This window comes from Melanostigma gelatinosum (assembly GCF_949748355.1).
Source record: "Melanostigma gelatinosum genome assembly, chromosome: 13".
NCBI lineage: Eukaryota > Metazoa > Chordata > Actinopteri > Perciformes > Zoarcidae > Melanostigma > Melanostigma gelatinosum.
This window is the reverse complement of record NC_136646.1, coordinates 4,325,802-4,348,860: the sequence shown is the minus strand read 5'-3', so window position 1 is coordinate 4,348,860 and position 23,059 is coordinate 4,325,802. Positions and strand designations below refer to the sequence as shown.

General features: G+C 44.8%; 1 protein-coding gene across 1 annotated transcript in view; it reads right to left on the bottom strand.

Annotated features, from left to right (window-relative positions):
• LOC306787342 (uncharacterized protein) overlaps positions 1 to 23,059 on the bottom strand; it is a gene marked incomplete at its 5' end in the record, with an annotated part of 128,583 nt that overhangs the window by 30,171 nt on the left and 75,353 nt on the right. The window contains one exon of the mRNA XM_079282459.1: positions 12,870 to 14,447. Within this exon, the coding sequence (XP_079138585.1) occupies positions 12,870 to 14,447 (1,578 nt within the window). The remainder of the gene's footprint in view (positions 1 to 12,869; positions 14,448 to 23,059) is intronic.

Genomic DNA, 23,059 nt, shown 5'->3' with positions numbered 1-23,059 from the left:
GATCGCCTCACAACACGTGTGTGCATCGGCACACGTGATTACGTACAGCAGTCTCACCGCCATTTTGCCCGAGTCACTCGACTCTGCCATCTGGTGGTAGTTTAGCTGTAGTATCTTTAGGCCCCTCCCCTTTTGTCCCGCGTCACTCGACGCCGCCATCTTTGTAGTCTTTAGCAATAGCTGTAAGACTCCCCTTCCTTTTCACCCACAGACCCACACACACCCATACACACACACACACACACACACACACACACACACACACACACACATACACCCTCATCCATTTTATTCTTTCTTTAGGTATTAGGCATATAAGTTTGTGTGATAACGTTTGTTGGTTGCAATATTAATTGATTTGATCATTTATTATTTTGATTTAATAAACTCTGTTATACTTTAAGGAGCAGTCGTCTGTGATTACTTGTGCATATGTATTTGATAAGACTGTATGTAGTAGCCTGTGCTCGAACTTAAAACCTCAAGTTATTCTATTGATGTCAAGAATTCAGTTTCTTAAATGCTGATAACCCAAACACGCTCCTTTAGATCCCAACAGTGGGTGACCTGTAGTGTACAGTGGGTGACCTGTAGTGTACAGTGGGTGACCTGTAGTGTACAGTGGGTGTACTGTAGTGTATAGTGGGTGACCTGTAGTGTACAGTGGGTGTACGGTAGTGTATAGTGGGTGTACTGTAGTCGACAGTGGGTGACCTGTAGTGTATAGTGGGTGACCTGTAGTGTACAGTGGGTGTACTGTAGTGTACAGTGGGTGTACTGTAGTGTATAGTGGGTGACCTGTAGTGTACAGTGGGTGTACTGTAGTGTACAGTGGGTGTACTGTAGTGTATAGTGGGTGACCTGTAGTGTACAGTGGGTGCACTGTAGTGTACAGTGGGTGTACTGTAGTCGACAGTGGGTGACCTGTAGTGTACAGTGGGTGTACTGTAGTCGACAGTGGGTGACCTGTAGTGTATAGTGGGTGTACTGTAGTCGACAGTGGGTGACCTGTAGTGTACAGTGGGTGTACTGTAGTCGACAGTGGGTGACCTGTAGTGTACAGTGGGTGTACTGTAGTGTATAGTGGGTGACCTGTAGTGTACAGTGGGTGTACTGTAGTGTATAGTGGGTGTACTGTAGTCGACAGTGGGTGACCTGTAGTGTATAGTGGGTGTACTGTAGTCGACAGTGGGTGACCTGTAGTGTACAGTGGGTGTACTGTAGTCGACAGTGGGTGACCTGTAGTGTATAGTGGGTGTACTGTAGTCGACAGTGGGTGACCTGTAGTGTACAGTGGGTGTACTGTAGTCGACAGTGGGTGACCTGTAGTGTACAGTGGGTGTACTGTAGTCGACAGTGGGTGACCTGTAGTGTATAGTGGGTGTACTGTAGTCGACAGTGGGTGACCTGTAGTGTACAGTGGGTGTACTGTAGTCGACAGTGGGTGACCTGTAGTGTACAGTGGGTGTACTGTAGTGTATAGTGGGTGTACTGTAGTCGACAGTGGGTGACCTGTAGTGTACAGTGGGTGTACTGTAGTCGACAGTGGGTGACCTGTAGTGTACAGTGGGTGACCTGTAGTGTATAGTGGGTGTACTGTAGTCGACAGTGGGTGACCTGTAGTGTACAGTGGGTGACCTGTAGTGTATAGTGGGTGTACTGTAGTCGACAGTGGGTGACCTGTAGTGTACAGTGGGTTCAACAGCTGTTTGCTTTCTGCTGCTGCTGCAAACCAAGTTAAAAACAGCAGAATTAGCAAGCTGTCAAACTAAAACAAAAAGCTGAAAGAGGCTAAAAGCACTGTAGGGCTGAGGGTTTGTCACATTACACATGAAGGGAAACCCATTCCACAGTCCGTTTACAGGTGTGGGGGAGAAGAGTTGTGGAAAGTCTCTGATGTCTCGGGGGGGGGGGGGCTGAAGGGACTCAAGTTATGTCCCTTTGGGCAATCGTCAGTTGGGTCTGACAACTATAACTTAAAAATTAAATAATTATGGGGGCGTGGTAGTCTGAGTTAGACAAATCAAAGAAGTAACTTTTGAAGTTTCCCACTTGATTGATCTAATTCTAACTACTGAAGCCTCATTCTGGCTGCACACTTCCACAAAACAAGGTCTGTGGATTTTCTCTTCCATCTCGTCCACTGGAAGGTTGTTAGAAATGGCCTGTATGCATTGTAGGAACCAGAACTGTTTCACTGTCGGCCTACACATGGCTGTGGGAGTATTTAAGATAGACTCAAATGTGAACCTTTCCTCTCAAGGTTAAGCTTGTTTTCCATCCTCCTTAGTTCTGCTGGATGAAGCGAGGAAAGTAGATGACTCAGCGTTCTGTCAGATATGTCTTTGTATGTTTGAAATGGACAGAAATACCATAAATGGATGTGAGCTCAGAGATGAATGTAAGCACAGGTCCATTGTGTGGCCTCCTGCTCTTTTGTCCTCCCATAAGTGACCTGGAGCTGATATAAAGACCGAACTAAGCTAACTGACCACTGAGAGGTGACAGCATTACTATGACCCACATTATTCCCAGACTCTTCACATTCACATCCCACTCCTTCATCCCACACGACACAAACTCAGCTGCTGAATAAACGACTACGTGGCATACCAATAACATCATCAGGATTGTTTGGGGGGGGGGGGTTTTCCTATTCAAAGCCAGGGTCAAAGGACAGAGGCCCCCTCAGGGCTAAATGAATAGAATGAAGTAGACTGCATGGAAACACTGCAGGCTGCAGAGGAGTTTCTCTTACTGCCACTCATGGTCCTGCAGCGGGCAGCAGCTCCGTTGTCTCTCAGCTGTCTGTGCAGCCTCTCCCGGTCGCTCACCGCTTTATTTCCTGCTAAATGTGTGTGGACGGTTGCCGACCTCCACTAGTAGAAATACAGAACGACCGCAGATGGATATTGGCTGCTTTAATTAAGAGTGTTTTGTTTGGTAGGCCTCAGAGTAATGTTAACTTGTGTTTGATTGAGTCAGGGACAGAGTAAACCTAAAAACCACACAAATATTCACAAGTGTCTCCTGATTGTCGGCCTCTACCAACTTCTCTGAAACTTTTCATTCTGCAAACAAAATGTCCACATCTTAGATCAGTCATGGTGCAAAGTAAAAGAGCAGCCAGTTTAAAGGCACAGCAGCACAGCAGCACTCCCTGCAGGCCCCAAACTCAAGGTCATGAGTCAGCAATGCAGCGGAAGTTCATTCAAAGCTTAGAACCAGTGTCAAAGTTATTACATTCATTAAGATTGATACAGAAAAAATAACATGTTCAAAAGTGCAAATTACAACATGTCATTACATTTTAGAGATTATGTTATGGCAACATTTAGGTTAAGTGATAGAAAAAGATCTCTTTCTTCATTGAAGAAGTAACCCTAACCCTATTTCCATGCTTCACGTAAAATATCTTCCTTTGGAGAGCTTTTCCAAACAAATACTCCAGTATCGACTTTAACTGCGATACTTTAAAAATGAAATATTGATATCCTGTTAATAATACACATGATAACATTGTGTAAATAATCCAGTGCCTCGTAAATGATTTGATATGTACAGTTATGGTTACAGACTCTCTCTCCACCTCCCTGAGACTCGTCCATTCGACAAAAAGAAACAAACGTACAATAAAAACTGAAACATGTTTATATGGGTATGGCGATACTATTGTTGTCGTGAATTCTTTCAGCCACAGTATTTGTGTAAAGCCATGTTTCCACTGCATGGTACGGCTCTGCTCACTTTGTGGAAGCAGGTATTTCTCCAAGTGTTTTCCAAAAATTGAAGATGGTAAATTAACTTGTGTTTGTTTTGCACCTTTCTAGTCTTCCGACAACTCAAGAGTGCTTCAACACTACATATCATTGGCACAATCACACCCGTTGACTGATGGCACGTCGGGAGCAATTTGGGAAGGACCGGACTGGAGGAGCCGGGGATTGCACCGCCGATCTTCTGATTGAAAGATGACCCACTCTACCGATGAGCCACAGCCGCCCAGATGGTGAAAAACAAGTCCTCATTTCATGTTTGCAAATTATAAAGTGCAGAAGCATTGACAGCAGGGCTGTGAGGGTCAGGGAGCTGATGTAGAGGAAAGCACACACACTGCAAACAGCCTGCAGACAGAGAGCAGTGTGTACACATGCAGCTGCACCTCACGGCTGACAAAGCTCTTATCTACATGTCCTCACAGTCAGGAGGAGGTTCACGACTGCTGAGGCAGAGAGGAACACAACCATCTGTCTAACATCTCTATTGTTTTATGCCTCCTCATCCTCCTTTCTTTTGTCATCCAGTGGAAGCATACACACCGATACTAACAGTGTGTGTGTGTGTGCAGTGTAGTCCTGATCTTCTATCAGACCTCCATCAGTAAAGAGACCATCAGAGAGAAGATGGTCTGTTTCTGTAGAGTTGTTCTTGATGCTCGTCATCGGTGCCACCGGGTCGGGATTCTGGTGAAACCAGATGAACTCATGCAGGTTCACCAGAACCTCCTTCAGCTCAGACTCCAGCAGAGACCGGTCCACCGTGGACAGACCCAGATCCTCCAGCAGAGACCGGTCCACCGTGGACAGACCCAGGTCCTCCAGCAGAGACCGGTCCACCGTGGACAGACCCAGGTCCTCCAGCAGAGACCGGTCCACCGTGGACAGACCCAGATCCTCCAGCAGAGACCGGTCCACCGTGGACAGACCCAGATCCTCCAGCAGAGACCGGTCCACCGCGGACAGACCCAGATCCTCCAGCAGAGACCGGTCCACCGTGGACAGACTCAGGTCCTCCAGCAGAGACCGGCCCACCGTGGACAGACCCAGGTCCTCCAGCAGAGACCGGTCCACCGCGGACAGACCCAGGTCCTCCAGCAGAGACCGGTCCACCGTGGACAGACCCAGGTCCTCCAGCAGAGACCGGTCCACCGTGGACAGACCCAGGTCCTCCAGCAGAGACCGTTCCACCGTGGACAGACCCAGATCCTCCAGCAGAGACCGGTCCACCGTGGACAGACCCAGGTCCGGCTTCTCTGCAGACCTGCAGTTGGAGCTCCAGCGGGAGGAGGAGAGCTCGCAGCAGCAGCGTCTCCTGCTCTCTGCTCCTCTCTGCTCCTCTCTGCTCCTCTGGAGACTCAGGCCATGTCCACACTACTCCGTTTCCATTTGAAAAAGCATGTTTTGCTACGTATACACTGAACTTAGCAGTCACAACGTGTCCTTCCCTGATTCGTCACACCACTATCACGTGACCGTTTCCCAGAAACTCATAAACAACAATTAACGGCCTTGATGACCGATGGACTACCAGGTTAATTCAACATGGACAACTGATTACAGGTGCTGCTGACCTTGTTGTCTTTCCTAGCAGCTGTTGTCCTGTTAAAGTCTGCATGTTTGCGGAGGAAGCAGCTGTTAGTGGAGTACTTAGTGAGCGGCGTGTCCAGCGGCGTTATCAGACCTACGGAGCGGACGTCTGAGGTCAAGGTTTGAGGCTTTGAGGAGAACGGACACAAAACAGAGGACTTTCCTTATTAATCTGCAGATAAAATGTAAAGGAACAAAAGCTTCACCCGCGGTGTTTGAAGGGTCCTTCACATACCTTGTATTATATTGTATTTTTATCTTTTACCCGTCATTATTAGCATGCCATCGATTTGCAGTCTAATAATACTTCAATGCTCATTCTCAGTTAGTTCTTCACAAGCTTTTTGTGACACAAAAGTACATAAATATACACAACAGAAGTATTAAAGTACTGCATAAACTTCTGTCAGTTTCCAGAACTTCATTTCCCCATGTGGGTCCAGATGATGCAGGATGACAATCACCAAAACTGTCCAATCAGTGAGTTACCCATCAGTCTGTGCCTTCATGTTGACTCCTATTGGTGGATAAGAAGCCAGTGCGAACAGGAACCGGACCAGAACTAAAAGGCAACAATGTTTTCTCTGGTCTGGACCAAATGAGCCCAACTACAGGTGAGAAAGCACACTGCTGCTGCATGACGCTGCATCGTGTGGGGTCCACACAGACAGCAGTGTTACTGCTGCCAGCCCTTCTTTCTACCTTTCATAACCACCACAATGTCTTATTTCATTATCAATATCATTGATATTTGTTCCAGACAGGAAACATTATTATTATTAAAACATTGCCGGGCGTTACACTACTTATGACTTTATATCGGATACTGTACATACAGATAAATAGATACCTGCACTTTCATAAAGTTGGACGACTCGTTAGAAAAAACCTAGACAGTGGTCAAAATCAGATGCATCACATGCACTAACGTGCACTGAAAGACATACAGCCGGCCAGCTATGTGAACAAAGAGAGCAGAAGTTCTGATAACAACACACAGAAAGGGAGAGACATTACTCCTCTAGATCTTTACAGAGATGATCGTTGTTTGATGAGATATTAATGATCTCAGTGTCGTATATCACACCTTTAAGTTTGCTGTGGACGTCAGAGCGGAGCCAGTTTGACCTGTAAATGTCTCCGTACAGATTGAACTCAAAGCCATTATTATACCAAAGAGGTTGTCTCACAAACAAGTGTCTTCCACAGATGGAGGGGTCTATTCAAGATGAGTCAGGCTCTAAAGCTTTGCTCAGAGTGCTCCTTGAAGCTTTACAGTTTCCTGTTGATGTGAAGATAAGTACCCACACACACACACACACACACAGCTGGATGACTTCCAAACGTGTTAGTCAGGATCACTGAAGGCACTCAGGACACAGCGCCCTCAAGGTTGCACAACCCTTTGATTTTTTTTCCAAAGACATAAAATGTGAAGTTTAGAACGTGCATGTTAGGCTTTCGTACAAACTACGAACTGTGCAAAAATAAACGAGTCATCACATGACCACTGAGTAGTGGCCAGTGGAATGTAGGCTCCTATAGTGCCATCTATGGGCAAATACAATCAACTGTGCAGGACTGTTGGCAGTTCATGTGTATGTGTCATCTAAAATTAAGTGAAAGTACTGCATGTTATTCTGAAGTGTTGACGTGTTTTCTGAAATATTGACGTGTTTTCTGAAACATTGACGTGTTTTCTGAAACATTGACGTGTTTTCTGAAATATTGACGTGTTTTCTGAAACATTGATGTGTTTTCAGAAACATTGTGTTTTGGGATCATTCTTTTATCTGTAAGGAGACTTTACGATAGACTTACACATTCCTTTCCTCACTTTGTAATCTACGTTTTACATAATGTTTGATAATGTACTGAATTTTTATTGATTATTAGCAACTCGGTCAAAAATCTTCAATATTAACAGGAATTTTAAATGCAGCAACAACTTGGTGAAAGCTGTTGGCTGTTATAATTTGTTGCCACGCCTCCAAACATTGGCTTCACAAGTAGCCGTAGAACTTCTTGGCGTAGCAGCTGTGAAATACCTCCAAACAGCTGACATGTTTGTTGTTAGCTGCCCCAGATATGCGGTCTACTGCCATATAATCACACGTGAACATAGAACTGAATTGAATAGATCGCCCCCATTGTCACAATACCCGTTCCAGCTGTCTGAGTCCGTATCGGGCCGATATCAGTATCAGTGCTGAAGGCCACAGGTTTAACAGTGAGCGTCTTTGTGACTAATGTACTGGACTGTAAAGGACATGACCATTCAAAGGGTTACCAGACAGCGAGGGACAACAGAATGTCATAATCAAGTCCCATCATCTCCCTAAACAAACCAACCATCAACACATCCAACATCAATATGAGAGTATGTAACAGATATGAATAGCTCAACATACACGAAACATCATCTCTCTAGTTCTCCCAGTTTAACTGTCCCCAACTAAAACAATCTGCCTCAAACTTGCATCATCATAACTCATCATAATCGAGCTGCATCCATACAGTACACAATGTTCATGAATACACATGTCAACAGCGTTGCTGGATGACTGGTCAGCCTCTGATCCAGCATCTGTTGAACCCGTGTCCTCTCACTGCTTCTCATGTCACATGCCTCCTGCTGTCTCACACGTTTGAGCCTTGAGCTTCCCTGACTCCCCTTTCAGTGCATCCCTGTATGTACAATGGAACTTCTTCTGAGGACATTTTACAAAGTGGGGTCATTTTGACTGACCCTTACTTGTACAAGGGGCATGTTTTGGGTTAGAGTGTGTGTGTGTGTGTATGTGTGTGTGGTGAGCTAATCTTATTCGGCGCAGGAAACACATTTCAGGGCCTTGAACCAAACAACTGGACAGGAAGCGGGGCTCCAATCTGAGCTGAAGGGAAGTACAAACTAGCCGCCTGAAACAGCAACAAACAGCAGCAGAGAGGAGGTTCCCTGATGAAAGGCTGGATCTTTCATCGATTTGTATGTGCTGGAACATGCAACCTGTCAGGGATCCATAAGGTGGATTGGAAAATACTGATTCTAACCAAACACTGCCAGGCATAAACCATCAACCCCTTCAGATCTCTGCCGGTGCCCCCTACAGTCGACTGTTAACGGGATTCCCGGGATACACATCCAGACTGTTTCCTGTTGCCCAGGAAATATGACAACGGCGCAACAGGCAAGAACGAAGGCTGAAAAAACCCTAAATATAGGTTTCACTACGGAGATAAGTAAACAGGCCGACTCTACCAGATCAGCTGTGGCGACTGCACCACTGCCACCGGTGGAATGCAGACATCTACAGGTCATACAGATGTATATTCTGATTAATAGCAGATGGTGGATCAAATAATACATCATTAATGAGGACAATATTAGGAGAGGAGGCGGCAGAGGAAACAAGGAGAGAAAAGGCTTCAGAGGAGACGAGGAGAGAGGAAGCTTCAGAGGAGATGAGGAGAGAGGAAGCTTCAGAGGAGATGAGGAGAGAGGAAGCTTCAGAGGAGATGAGGCGAGAGGAAGCTTCAGAGGAGATGAGGAGAGAGGAGGCTTCAGAGGAGACGAGGAGAGAGGAAGCTTCAGAGATGAGGAGAGAGGAAGCTTCAGAGGAGATGAGGAGAGAGGAAGCTTCAGAGGAGATGAGGAGAGAGGAGGTTTCAGAGGAGAAGAGGAGAGAGGAGGCTTCAGAGGAGATGAGGAGAGAGGAAGCTTCAGAGGAGAAGAGGAGAGAGGAGGCTTCAGAGGAGACAAGGAGAGAGGAGGCTTCAGAGGAGATGAGGAGAGAGGAAGCTTCAGAGGAGATGAGGAGAGAGGAGGTTTCAGAGGAGAAGAGGAGAGAGGAGGCTTCAGAGGAGACGAGGAGAGAGGAAGCTTCAGAGGAGATGAGTAATCACTGGTGTGTAGAATCTGAATGAATCATGAAAACGTTGTTATTTTTGTTGTTGTTTTTCATAAACAATTGCCAACATAAATCAAAGTCCTTCAGACAGAGAGGATAAAGGGAGGAGAGTGAAACAGGATGATGGCTTAGACATCTGCTGGGGAGGAATTCATTCCCTAAATCACTGTCATTAAGGCTTGAATCAGAGACAGAGAGGGCTGGGGGGGACAAGCCTGGACATGATGGCTGCAGACAGAGAGGAGGTCAGAGAAGACGAACGGATCCAAAGAGCAGAGCGGAATTACTGAATGGAATAGAATGAGACAAAGAGGAATGTCAGGCTGTTTGGACACCAGCATGCGTATCATGGTGGCTGATAGACAGCCTGTAACATAAAGTAGGACTGACTTAGGGATGAGGTCGAGCAAAGGTGGAGAATGGAAGGGGAGATAAGAACGCTTTCCCAAGGTGGAGGAGATGGGAGAGATATGAACAGGGAGATAATCTCTGGGGGAACAACAGCGGTCTGTATTCAGCACACCATGATGAACAGCATCCACTGATACCATCAAACAGGATTCTCTTCTTCTGAACACAAGTTTTGTCTTTTCTCGGTGTTGCTTTCCTCTACTGTCTGGATGTACTTTTCCTCTCCATATTCCTCTGAGAACAGAGGAAGGGAGTCGAGGAGAAGGGCCCTTCTTTTGTTTTTTTATGGTAAACAAAGGATCTGAGTAAAGCACTGGATAGAGCAAAACAATCATTCCACTGTGAACGCCCACTACCGCACATAAGCCTGGTATTACAGAGGTAACACTGATGACAGCAGGGAGGTTCACATGTGCTCCGAGCTGCAACTGGCCCAAATATATGCAACAAAGATTTCTTTGAAAAGTGGAGGTTGTATTCCCCTGAAGGGTGCAGATCTGTCCAGAACGTTTCGAACATTCAACAAATGAGTTCAGATTATCAACAGTTTGTGACGAGTTTAGAGTTTTGTATTGTGTTGCATGTCTGCTGATATGAGCACGCAGCACGCTAACCAGCTAGCCCCGCCCCATCCTGTCGTGTACCACTTGTACCTGGAGAGGCGATAGTGAGGGGGACTGCCCCGACATCCCGCTGGATCAGCACACTTTCTGTTGCTGCCGTTGACTAATTCTCTGATGAGAGTAAAGGAGGCGAGGGGGAAACCCCACCAGGCGCCTTGAAACAGATGTCCCCTGTGTGTTAAACCACTCACGCTCGAGTTTTTGAATCTGCAATGGACAAGATTCTCGTGTAAACATCATCAGACTGAATCAAACTGGGATTGGAACAAGACAGGACATCACGTCCATCCATGTAACTGACATGTTAAAGAGGTACAAATGGTTTGCATGGAGGTCAAGGAGGTCTAATATGGTTTACGTGCTGTACAATGAGTATTTGGGGGAATAATTTGGGGTTATTGTCCAAGGAGACTGTGAAATGTGGACGGGAGGAGCTGGGGATGGAACCGCCAACCCTATGATTCGTCAAAGGAGTCAAGTTAAGTATGTATACATTCAGTCTAACTTCATCTGAACGCGTGCATTATTAAAATCACCCTTTTACACTTAGTGACATACGTCCTGAATCACAAACGAACAAGCTGTAGTTTAGTTGACAAAATTGTGTACTGTGCTCACTGACCATCCTCTGACCTCCCAGCTCCCCCGCCACCGACAACACGAACAGGGAGGCGTTTGACCTCCAATATAACGGTATTCATTGTGACATGTTTCCTGTAAATGTGGCGCTGAGACACAGACTTTGTTTTTACAAGAAGCAGGAGCCAGCTGAGAGGAGGCCGACTAAAAATAGCTCAGTGGCTTTTAACACAAAGACACTCAACGCATGGACACAAGTTTGTTCTGCATGAGGAGCAACTAACACAATGAAAATAGGGAAAATATGCAGGTGTAGTGGTAAAAATATAATATTCGTGTTGGTTTGTGTATTGCTGCGTGTGTCTGTGTGTGTGTGTGTGTGTGTGTGTGATGAAGCTCAATACAACAGGAAACCAGGCTCATCTGCTAACCTTGACTTGTCTTCCTACAAAAGTTCCCTGTCATCATTTGTTGAACAGACCTTTGTCTGTTTAACAAACACACACACACGCACACACACACACACACACACACACACACACACACACACACACACACACACACACACACACACACACACAACAGAACCTAGAATTGTGTATCAGTGTTTTGCTACCAAAGCTGATACTTTCTCTGTGCAGTATTTCATATCAGTAAAAACTGTAGTAGCATAATAACAGGAGTATAAATACTGTAAACATGGAGAATTAGCACGAGGGCCCTGTTCAAAGTGGCATTAACATGCGTCTTGGCTGATCCCATCACAAGCGGACGGCTCTAATCCGTCCGTCTGGTGCTTGAACTGCACTGCTGAAGGCATGAGGCCATATGCTGCTCAGACCACCTCTGAATGTGACGTGAGTGATCAGACCTCAATGTGTCCTGGCTGCATTCACAGCTGTACGTAGAGCTGTCCACTTCAGATCAGCCCAGAGGCATGTTGATGCCATGTGAACAGGGCCTGAGAAGAGCTTCTAGCATCCTCTGTACTGCGTCAACATTGTACTGCGACATCCAGTAGCAACATGTCTTTCGACTTGCCACATACATTGATTCACAACATTTCCTCATTACGTTCTCAGAAAACAAGGAGTAGTCACCACCCATGGTTTCTAGTTCATGCATTTATACTGGTGTAGGTTGTATTTTCAGCGATGCCTTGTTTTATAACACAGGAAGCTGCTTTACGGTTTATGGCACAACACAATGTTGTGTTCTGTACACATGCCATCTATCACACTTCTGTCCATCCTGATAGAGGATCCTCCCCTGTTGCTCTCCCAAAGGTTGCTTTTTTTTCTCCCTGTTAAAGGTTTTTTTGGGGGAGTTTTTCCTGTTCTGATGTGAGGGTCAAAGGTCAGAGGATGTCGCATGTGTACAGATTGTAAAGCCCTCTGAGGCCAAATAAACATACAAAATAAATTGAATTGAATTGAATTGAACAACAGAATGTTATTCTCACAAATGTAATATCTATCTGTCATATATCATGGATTCTGATGTACAGAAACCTGTAACTACACGACTTTTACGAAAGATACAGCAGAAAGCGAGAAGTAACCTGTTTACTTAAGTGCATGTAAACACACTGTTTGCAGTGGTTTCTACTGCCGACAAGAGTTTACCACAATGAACAGACTAGAGTGTGAACATATTGCACATCTCACTGTGATCTGGTTAATATGACGGCAGCTTGTATGAATTAAATCAGTGTTTACAATGCGTGTAGTGGTCTTGGCATGACGGTGGTCGTAAAAAAGGGACAGATGTTGCATGTTGCAATGTTTACAACAAGGAAATACAGACTACACAATAAACACACACACACACACAGATGACTCATGAATGCCCTTGATCCTATTTCACTGTTTTGATGTTTAGCCACCACCTTCCTGCCCTCTGTTTCTGATGACAGACATGCCTGAAATCATTTATGGTTATAAATTATAGCGCAATTTAAGCACTCCATTAAAACATCTTACCTTTTTGTTTCTTCTTTCCCTCTTTCCATGTGGGCATGAGCATGGTCACAGCTGGACACCCAAATTCAGATGACAACCCACCATTGCTTTGGGCTGTAGGGGACTGGGTCACAGCTGCTGGGGTGGTATCAGTAACAGCATGCTGGGAGAAGGAAGCAATCCTCTGTAAGATTGAGCCTACACTATCTCTGGCATCACCAGGGCCATCCTCCACAGGCCAAATGGCTCTGGGGCTTGAGGGGCTGGAAGGATTAGGCAGTTTGGGGACCACCTGAACAACTTGGGGCCCAGAGAAAATCTTCTGCTGGGGGCTCCGGGTAGGAGAAAGGGGCACTGGGGAGCAAATCATCTCTGGGACAGGGATATAACCCTCAAAAAGAGTTACAGAACGTGGGGAGAAAGGCAAAAAGGGATGGTGGAGGGAGAGGGGAGGGGTGTCAGTGGCACCGTCCAGGCTGCTTAGAGAGGCTGAAGGGCTGGCCGAGGTGGATGGTGAACTGGTGTGGTGTTGGAGGCCTCCTGTGGTCCTTGGTGGAGGGATGGGGGGGTTGGGGTTTAGGGATCGTCCTTGAATCTTGGTGGGAGAATTGGTTGAGGGGCTGCTTACCAAGCTGTCCAGATCCAAGGGAAACTTGTTAAGACGTAAAGTCTCTTTGGCCTTGGGCAGGGGAGCCTTGAGGACCTGGGTCCCTAGCAGTTGGTAGTGGTTTTTTGGGCCACAGTAGTTCTCTTCCCCAAAGGAACTGGCATTATGAAGACGAGCATTCCAGTTTGCATTAGCATTGGCATACCTTAACCCCGGAGACATCCTGCCTCCACCTCCGCCTCTTTGCATACTGACCATTCCTCCCCCTCCATCACAACTTTGGAGGTCTAGGCTGGGCATGGAGCCATGGTTCACCCCCCGATGCTCTGTTACACCCAGCATCATCCCTGGCCCCTGGTCCATCTCGGAGTGGAAAACACTCCCATGGGAGGAAAACGTCTTCAAGTTAGGGTTGTTTCCCAAGTTGGCACCTCCCTCTCGGTGCTGTTGTGGGAGCTGGGGCTGGGTTCGGTGGTACTCCCCCTGAGATGGAGGGCTGCGATATGACCCCAGCTTAGTAAGAGGGAGGGCACTCCCACCTCCCCCAGAGTACTCCAGGCTGGACGTGGAGCTGTGAAGGCTGTCGTTGTCACTGCCTGGCCCAGACAAAATGGAGTAACCGTTGGGGTTTAGCCTGTTCTGGAAGGATGCAGCTCTGGTCACAGCGGATCCGTTGTTGTGGATGGCCGACTTGTTCATGGTTCCTCGGTTGAAAGACCGGCTGCTGACTACACCACGGGATTTGAGCCCTGGGCTGGGAATGGAACTGAGGCTGATGCGGGAGTGGTGGGCAGTGGAGCCCAGGCTGTTGTTGTTGTTGTTGTTGTAGGCTAATGATGGGGACTGGCCACCTCCTCCAAGCTCCTCACTGGCTTTGTTGTGGTGGAGGAAGAAATGGGAGGACGAGGGAGAAACGGGGGTGGAGATGGGTGAAGCTGAGGAGAAGGATGGTATGTCATCCACATCTTCGATGTCGAAGGATCTCTTCAGAGCTGCAGGTGGGAAGAAAAAATACACGAGTTGTAAATAGAATGTCTAACTATTATCTAACCAGTGAGTCTTGACATATGTCAAATGCTCTTGGAGTCAGTGGGGACTCACACTGACCATTTGTTGAAATAGAAGGGTACATGTTAGGGATTTTTTTAACAATTCATTTCCCTGATGTTTCAATGGAAGTTGAAACTTTGACTAGTCGTCCAGTCTAAAAGTAAGAAAACACTCAAAAAACAGTCAAAACTGAGCACAGATTGCCTCACAAACCTGGTGTGTATTGTAATATTTGATCGACCAGTTGCAGGGACTGTGGTCTAAGAAGAGTCATGGTTTGGCATTACTTATATCATGAATATCTTAGCATGCAAGTTAGATTCATTGAGCTACCTGCCGATATTGATTCATAGCATGCTAGATCGCTAACTTTGGTCTGTAGCTTTCGTGCTCGCTAGTTTCAAGGTTCTCCTGTAGATCAGGAGAGAACCAAACTGACTGCTGAACCCAGCCGCTTTATCGGAAAGAGGCTGTGGTGGCAGGTGGGGGCTGATGATTTCAGAACAGAGCGGAGCGTTACTCCTGCAGCACGGCGGCTCCCCCACAGCAACAGCTGAGGCAGCATATGTCAATGTGTCATTCAAATGTGTACATTAATAAAACTATAAGTTTGACCAATTAGTATTTCTGGTGCCAACTAGCGAAGGTGACAACGTTTAATCCACTAGTCGAGTAATCGTGCACATCCTTAGTACAGATCATGTAAGTGGTGACAGGACCAGGCCCAGACAACATGACCCCCTCCTGTCGCCATCTTCACATAGCTCTTCAACAGATTACTTGTCCCCTCCATCACTGGATCAAATTACTAAAGATGTTAGCCTGACATCTGTGGTCATGAAATCTTTTGAGAGACTAGTGTTGACCCACCTTAAGGACAACACAGGACCCCTGTTTGACCCCCTGCAGTTTGCCTACCAGGCAAGAAGGTCAGTGGATGATGCAGTCAACATGGGACGGCACTACATCCAGAACATACCTCGACCCTGCAGGGACAAATGCAAGGATGCTGTTTGTGGACTTCAGCTCGCCATTCAACACCCTCATCACAGCTCCAAACTCACCCAGCTCACTGTCCCAGCTTCCACCTGTCAGTCACTAGTTTGTGCCTATGAGTAAATACTGTACATGCATCGCGCTTTTCTAGTCTTCTGACCACTCAAAGCGCTTTTACAATAAGCCTTTAGGTTTCTGAGATCAACCATCTCCCAGAACCTCATGTGGACTTGTAACATAGACGCCATCAAGAAAAAGGCCCAGCACATGATGTTCTTCCTGATCCAGCTCAGGAATGCTGTGTGTGTGGACACATACACTCTACAGTATGTGAATGTGAGTCTCTGCCCAGAAGATCATATTAAATCTATCTCTCTCTTTTGGTTTCTAGGTCCTGAATGATGTTAGCCAGTTGCCTTTGTTTGGGAACAGTGTCCCCTTCCTTTGTTTAACACACACACACACACACCTTCCTGTAAGCTGCAAACACAAAGGGTGGATTGAGGTCGGAACTGGAGTCAGGGTATCCAGTGGGGTTTTTTGTTTCAAACACTAACCACTGCAACGTGACATGAGACGGAGAGGGTGAGTGGTTCGCAGGAGGAGGGGGTATAATTATAGTTCCAAAGAGAAAGCTGAGATGTCATCCACAGCTGACTGTGAAAATTGCACCTCTTTGATACCAATTCATCACAGTTGACAAAACTATTTGAACATGTTTTGTTTTACATTTGGTGTATTATTATTATTTGTAAATTAGGGCTGCAAAACTAGTGAAATGAAAATCCCAACAATAAAACAACATTTTGAGAGCACAATTATGTGTTGCCATCGGTTATCCATCTGTAAGATCATAATAGTTTCAATACAACTACAAAGGACAGTTTTACAGCTGCTCTACAAACTGTTTAGTTGTCTGTTGGACCTGAATTTAGCAGTACCACTGCATTACCAGTTCTCGGCAATTTACATGATGAGTGCAATGTTATCATAACTAAGGCTGCTTTCTCACCTGTAGTTGGGTTAATTTGGTCCAAACCAAAGAAAAACATGATACATTGTAGCATCTTAGTTCTGGTCCGGTTCCTGTTCACACTGGCTCTTTAAGTGCCATCAGGAGTCAACATGAAGGGACAGACTGACAGGTAACTGTCACTGATTGGACACTTTTGGTTTATGCAGTACTTGAACTGACAAAGTACACAGTCGGATACGAGCACAGCAGCTTTAACAGCATTTCACCTGTTAATCAGAGGAAGAAAACAAGCCGACGAGCGTTTGTGTTGAATTGCATAAATAGGTTATATACATTATCATATCCACATCAATTATAAGATGACTTCCTGAACAGACTTCACAATCAGCAGATGGATGTATTTGTAGTTAGAATCCCATGTTTGCTGTCATGAAATCCTGTTGTTTGGATCATTGTTTTTCACACCACAAACCAACCGTGGTGCTGGCTCGGTATATCAGCTTTAATTTCCTGGACAATATGAATTTTCCATAAACTCCACACCAGTGCATAGCTGCGAAGAGCGCTATGGTGAGGGCAAGCTGTAAGTGTATTAAGAGGGAGCCCTATTAACTGCTTACCCTTCTCACCATAACCCACGACTAACACACCATGAACACAACATAAACCATAACACTAAAACAATTACAAATGTACACCACCAACGGCATGCTGGGCAACGTTACAGCTGCTAGCTAGAAGCATAACAGTCTGTTAACAGCTGGGAGACGCTATGTCACTACTGCACGTTTATGAACAGAAGAAAGAGAAACCGGAGATGCATCAGAAAACTCAGAAAAGCCAAAGACAGGAACTGACGTTTTTTGGTTTAAAAAAATCCAAGGCAGCCACTGTTGTTGCCAGTGGTGCTAACACTAGCAACTCAGCTCAAAACATGTGTGACAGATGGGGTCAGATAAATGATCAAAACACTGAATTTAAGGTATAAAGTGATTCTGCCAAACTGCTATCCCAACATTATACCAACAACACTGACGCAAGCGGAAAGTGGAGCTACAGTCACTGACCTTCCAACAACAGGCTGCAGCAGGCAGCAGTCCTCAGTGAAACAGCTCTACAAGGTACACTACCTCATCAGCAGCAAGCAGACGGACAGCTATTGAACACAGTGAAGCATTTAGCGGCTAAAGAGACTGATATTTACCTCAGTAGTTGGTGGAGACCAGAAACAGAGCTAAAGGAGAGTGAATATAGGACCTACATTCACCAGGTTGACACAAGCACGACAAAAATTTATGCCAGTGTCATAATCTTGCATTCTCTCTAATGGCCATCAGGGGGCGACTCCTCTGAGTGTATAGAAGTCTATGAGAAAATTACTCTATTTCTCACTTTATGTTCTCAATCTCTAGTTTCAAGTCTTCTTCAATACCGCATGATGTCCCTTTGAGTCAAATAGATCATAAAGCAGGGTATGCTTTAGGGTGGGGCTACCTTGTGATTGACAGGTCTCTAAACTGGTGTTGTCTAATCTGGGAATTGTCCTGTTTTTGCCTTACAACTTTAACCCTTTTCACATTTAACTTTCATGTCATGAAAGTTAAATGTAACATTTGTTCCTAAAAATTCCTTCTTCAGTGTTCGTTAGATTTAGTGCCATGTACTGTATATTGAAGTAGCCAACAGTTATAACCTTTGTATGTAGTGAACCACTGACAGATCAAATAAAGAAGGTTCAATTGAACAATATCTCAACAATATTTATTGTCAGTTTTTAAATTTACTAGATGGATTACAAATAATAAATAATCTAATATTGGATTTAAAAATAATAAACATTACAGAAAGCTTTTGAAAAATGTTTGTCTTAAAATAAAGTACTTCGTTTTAGAAAAATTAATACAACTGAATTGTCTTTGCCCTGCAGCTTTAAATTCAGTTTATTTAGCTGTGAAGTGATTTATTTATTGTTTTTTGTGCCTTCATTTCGGATGTGAGTGGGTACGTTTGCAGATCAGTGCTTTGTCTCGTAGTGGCGCTTCACATTGCTGCTTTTAATAATCATCACGCTCTCTGAACATATGAGACGTACTGGTTTGAACTGCCTGTATTAAGAATGAACATTCTCTCCATTCTTGGTGAAAGGCTCTGGTTAAGCTGGCCACATGTGAAATAACTTCTCTGACTCACGTACTATTCCAACTGTCCGGCCTCTCGTCCAGTCTCTCCCTTCCGTTTGTATTTCCCTCAAGCCACAATGCTGATCAGAATACACATATTTGATTGGCTGAGCAGCATCACGTGATATGATTTACAAAGCATGTGATTGGTCGGTGTGTTTCCTGGACCACTGAACGAGTGCCGTAAAGGCTGGAAAAGCTGCGCCGGTTAAAATAGAAGCGTTCCGTCAAAATGTAATAATTCTCAATTATCTATCGGTTACAGGTCCAGGGTGCAGATACAACAGCGTCTGGGTCCGCCTATTAGTGACCCCTGCTGTACATGGTACAATACTTTAGAACTGGCTTTTATTTGTCTGTGCTGGCCGTGGCAATTATTTGAATCCTGGCTTTATTTCACAATTCACAGAAGCTAATTAGACTGCATTAAAGATTAGACTAAATGTATGGCAGATGTTTATTTCAAACGGAAATTATGAGACAAACAGTCAGCTCATTTCATTGAGGAGACAGCTGAAATGTGGTGGCCCTCATGCCGTCATGTTAACAACCAATAAATGGATGGCATGGTCAGGGCTGTGTGGCAGCTCTCCTTTCCATTAGTGCTGAAACAATTGGTCGAACAACAGAAAAACAATTGACAAGATTCATCATTTAAGTTATTTATCAATCAAACATGCCAAACAACAGCTAGTTCTCATGTTAGGATTATTATAAGATGATACAATAATCCCTAATCATTAGTTAGATAATCATTTTAATTACAAAATGAGTATCTTCTTGATTCAGACTGTTGGTTGGACAAACCCAGACATTTGAAGCCATTATCTCAGTTTATGGACTAAAGTTTGAAATGATTAACAGTGTTTCTAGGTCATATTATTGTTGATGACAACTGGATCGCATCAGAGCCGAGATACTACCAACAACACAAGTAGCAACATGGCTACCGCTAGCAGCCTGGCTACTGTCCAAAGCAGGAATCCTAATTTGAACTGGACACCGAGATTTCAGTGCTATGATTAATAACTTCTGCTAAGAACTAAGAACTGCTTTTATCACTCTCACGCCTCCTCCAGGCTCTTTGGCTCGCAATTTACAATAAATAAAGGAGTACTGTCTTGGTTCAGACTACCGGCTCTCTGTCCTATTATTCATTACCTCAGCAGTATCAGTGCTTTGTGCTGTATATGGAGCAATCATTTACCCGGAGATCATCCCCGGCAGCAGACAGAACTGCATTGTGAAAAGGCTTCTGGGGAACCAGTCTAAACACAGAAGGTGTTCTTATTCTACAGCCATTACATGCAATGAACATTACTGGATAATGATAAGGTAAAGCAAAAAACTTGTCTCTCGCCACTTTAATTGAAAAAAATAACAAATGAAATGCAGACAGAAAAGATCCTTTGGCCAGCCTTCTTTCACACACCTCATTTGGTTCAGGTCCTACCTGAGCACCTAATGGCTCACGGCCTCTGAAGGCTCCAGGCAGGCTGGGGAGGGGTGTGTGTGTGTGTGTGTTGGGGGGAGGGTTGTGTGGACTCGGATGGGTTCGCTGAGGCTACAAGTGTGAACCTGCCCCCCATACAAAAGATAAGGAGTCCTGGTATCAGGTAATTGCTGGCAACCTGTCAAACAGTGGGGAAATAATTACGGTGGCAGTGGTGCACTCCGTCTCTGCTCTGCTCCACCTGTGTGTGTGTGTGTGTGTGTGTGTGTGTGTGTGTGTGTGTGTGTGTGTGTTGTCTACATTTGGTCCCACTCCCTCTGGTCTCACTAATCCGCTCCTCTTACACAATCGGATAAAGAGAGATGCTCATACTCTCTCTCACACCACGCTAAATAACTCACAGCTATGTCAGAGTTTCTGGGAAAGTGTGTTTAGCTGGTGTGTAGATGTGTGATCAGTTAACTGGGAAAATGTGTGGGTCCTGGTGTGTGTATGTGATGAGAGCTTACTTCGTGTAGAAGCAGTCTTGCATGTACACATGCTCATGCTTTGTGCTTCTCTACTTTCATGATTTTCTTTTTCAACAGAGTTCAGCTGGTAAAACATTATCAGAGTGTTAAAGAAACAGCGGCTCTATTCTCTAGAAATAATTTCTAATGCACTTCATCGGTGCACCTCATATTGTTGTCACTTCACATACACCAAGACAGCCATGATACCATCAGTGCAGGGTGACTCACCTGCAACTTTTAACCTTTGTGGGATATAAAACGTTGCTTTCAGAGCACGGACTGTGAATAGGAAGTGGACGTAGTCACCTGGACTTCACTCTTTGGTTCGTGGACTACGGTATTGAAGCCTCGAGTTTGGCATTTTGGCCATTGCCATCTTGGTTTTTGGCTGACAAGGACAACTCCCAGCCTCAACAACGCTATGTAATCAACCTGTCAATCACAAGTTAGCTCCGCCCTAAACTATAACCTGCTTAAATGTCCCTTTAAGCCCCAATTAATGACCAACATTATAGGTAGTGAATGGACCATAATCACAATCAAACTTCTCATAAATTTGATCATTTATTAGAGAATTCTGCTGCATGTTAAAAAGTCTGACATAGCAGATAGAATGTTACGATCTTAAGCTGGGATTCTCATTTAATGCCTTTTACCCAGTGGTGGGCCGTCAGGGCCAGCAAGGCCTTCTCTGCTGGCCCTGACAGAATCACAAAGTTATCGCAATTTTATAATTTTTCATAAATACACAACATGTATTCAAATTTTTTTCCCATTATCTTATTTTCTCATTGCACAGCTCCTATCTTCCTCAGTTGCTCTGCTTCCAGTGCAGCTTGTTTTAAGTAGAGCTTTTATCCAATCAGATCTCACCTCTGTGTCTCTAAGAAGAGAGGCCCGAGGCCTGCAGACTCTCAAGTGAATCCCTTTGCAGTTTAAGTGAATGGGGACGATCCATGAATAGAGAAGGACTTCTTACTGGAACTAAAACGCACGGATGTACTGAACAACCGTGAGATGAAACTCTTTATTAACAAAGAAAGGAGGATGGACTTTGTCTTTACATAGTGAACAGCAGCTTTGGAAAGTGAAATGCTCTTGTTTCTACATCTGCAGTAGCTTTAATATGCTTGTTTATATATTATTATTTGTTTTTCTGAAGATGGATTTTTGTTTGCTTTAATATGTGATAGGAACTATTGTTACGTCCAATGTTGCTCTGGGGACATATTTAGCAGGTGCCAGTGTTGCCAACTTGGCGACGTTCTCGCTAAATCTGGTGACTTTCCAAACCCTCATGGAGACTTTTTTTGTCAAAAGCTACTAGTGACAAATCTAGCGACTTGTTCTGGTGTTGTGACTCTGACGTTAAAGCACGTACGTTCTGCACTGTGGTGAACGAGCAGCGGGTGCTGGCGTGAGCCGCCCCAAAGCACTCACAGGTTACTCTCACAGCAGCCTCGCGCAGCAGACCCAGCTGCAGTCAGAGCAGACAGGAGACACTCTCGGCATATTCTCTGCAGATAGTGTATCTACAGGTGTTGGCTTAATTTTTACACGAAACAAATAATAACCGTAGCTGTGTTTCAGCTGCAGGACAGCAGTGAAGGCCCAGGTAAAGTAAACGGCCCGCCACTGCTATTACCCCCATATGTAAATCATTTTGCTGGTTATTCAAACGCCATCCACGAATGCTGAAACTACAGAGAAGTGCTGCTCTCATTCATTCCTCAGCAACTTCAACCCAGCTCATTCACAGTGTTTCCTCGTTTACGATTAACAGGTTTTATTTTCTTTGTACATAAGAGATGATGAGGTGAAAGATTCTTTCAAAAACCGAACAAGATGGGCACAATTACTATGTCATGGAGCCATTACGTTCCTGTGGCCTTCGTGTGACATGTCTGAAAGTAGCTCATGTGTCTTCTTGCTCTGAAGCCTGTAAACACTGGCAAGTAAAGAGCTGCAGTTGTTGCATAAACCAATGGCTATCCATAAACCAATGGCTATCCATAAACCAATGGCTATCCATAAACCAATGGCTATACATAAACCAATGGCTATACATAAATCAATGGCTATACATAAATCAATGGCTATCCATAAACCAATGGCTATACATAAACCAATGGCTATCCATAAACCAATGGCTATACATAAACCAATGGCTATCCATAAACCAATGGCTATCCATAAACCAATGGCTATACATAAACCAATGGCTATCCATAAACCAATGGCTATCCTTAAACCAATGGCTATCCATAAACCAATGGCTATACATAAACCAATGGCTATACATCAATCAATGGCTATACATAAACCAATGGCTATACATAAACCAATGGCTATACATCAATCAATGGCTATACATAAACCAATGGCTATCCATAAACCAATGGCTATACATAAACCAATGGCTATCCATAAACCAATG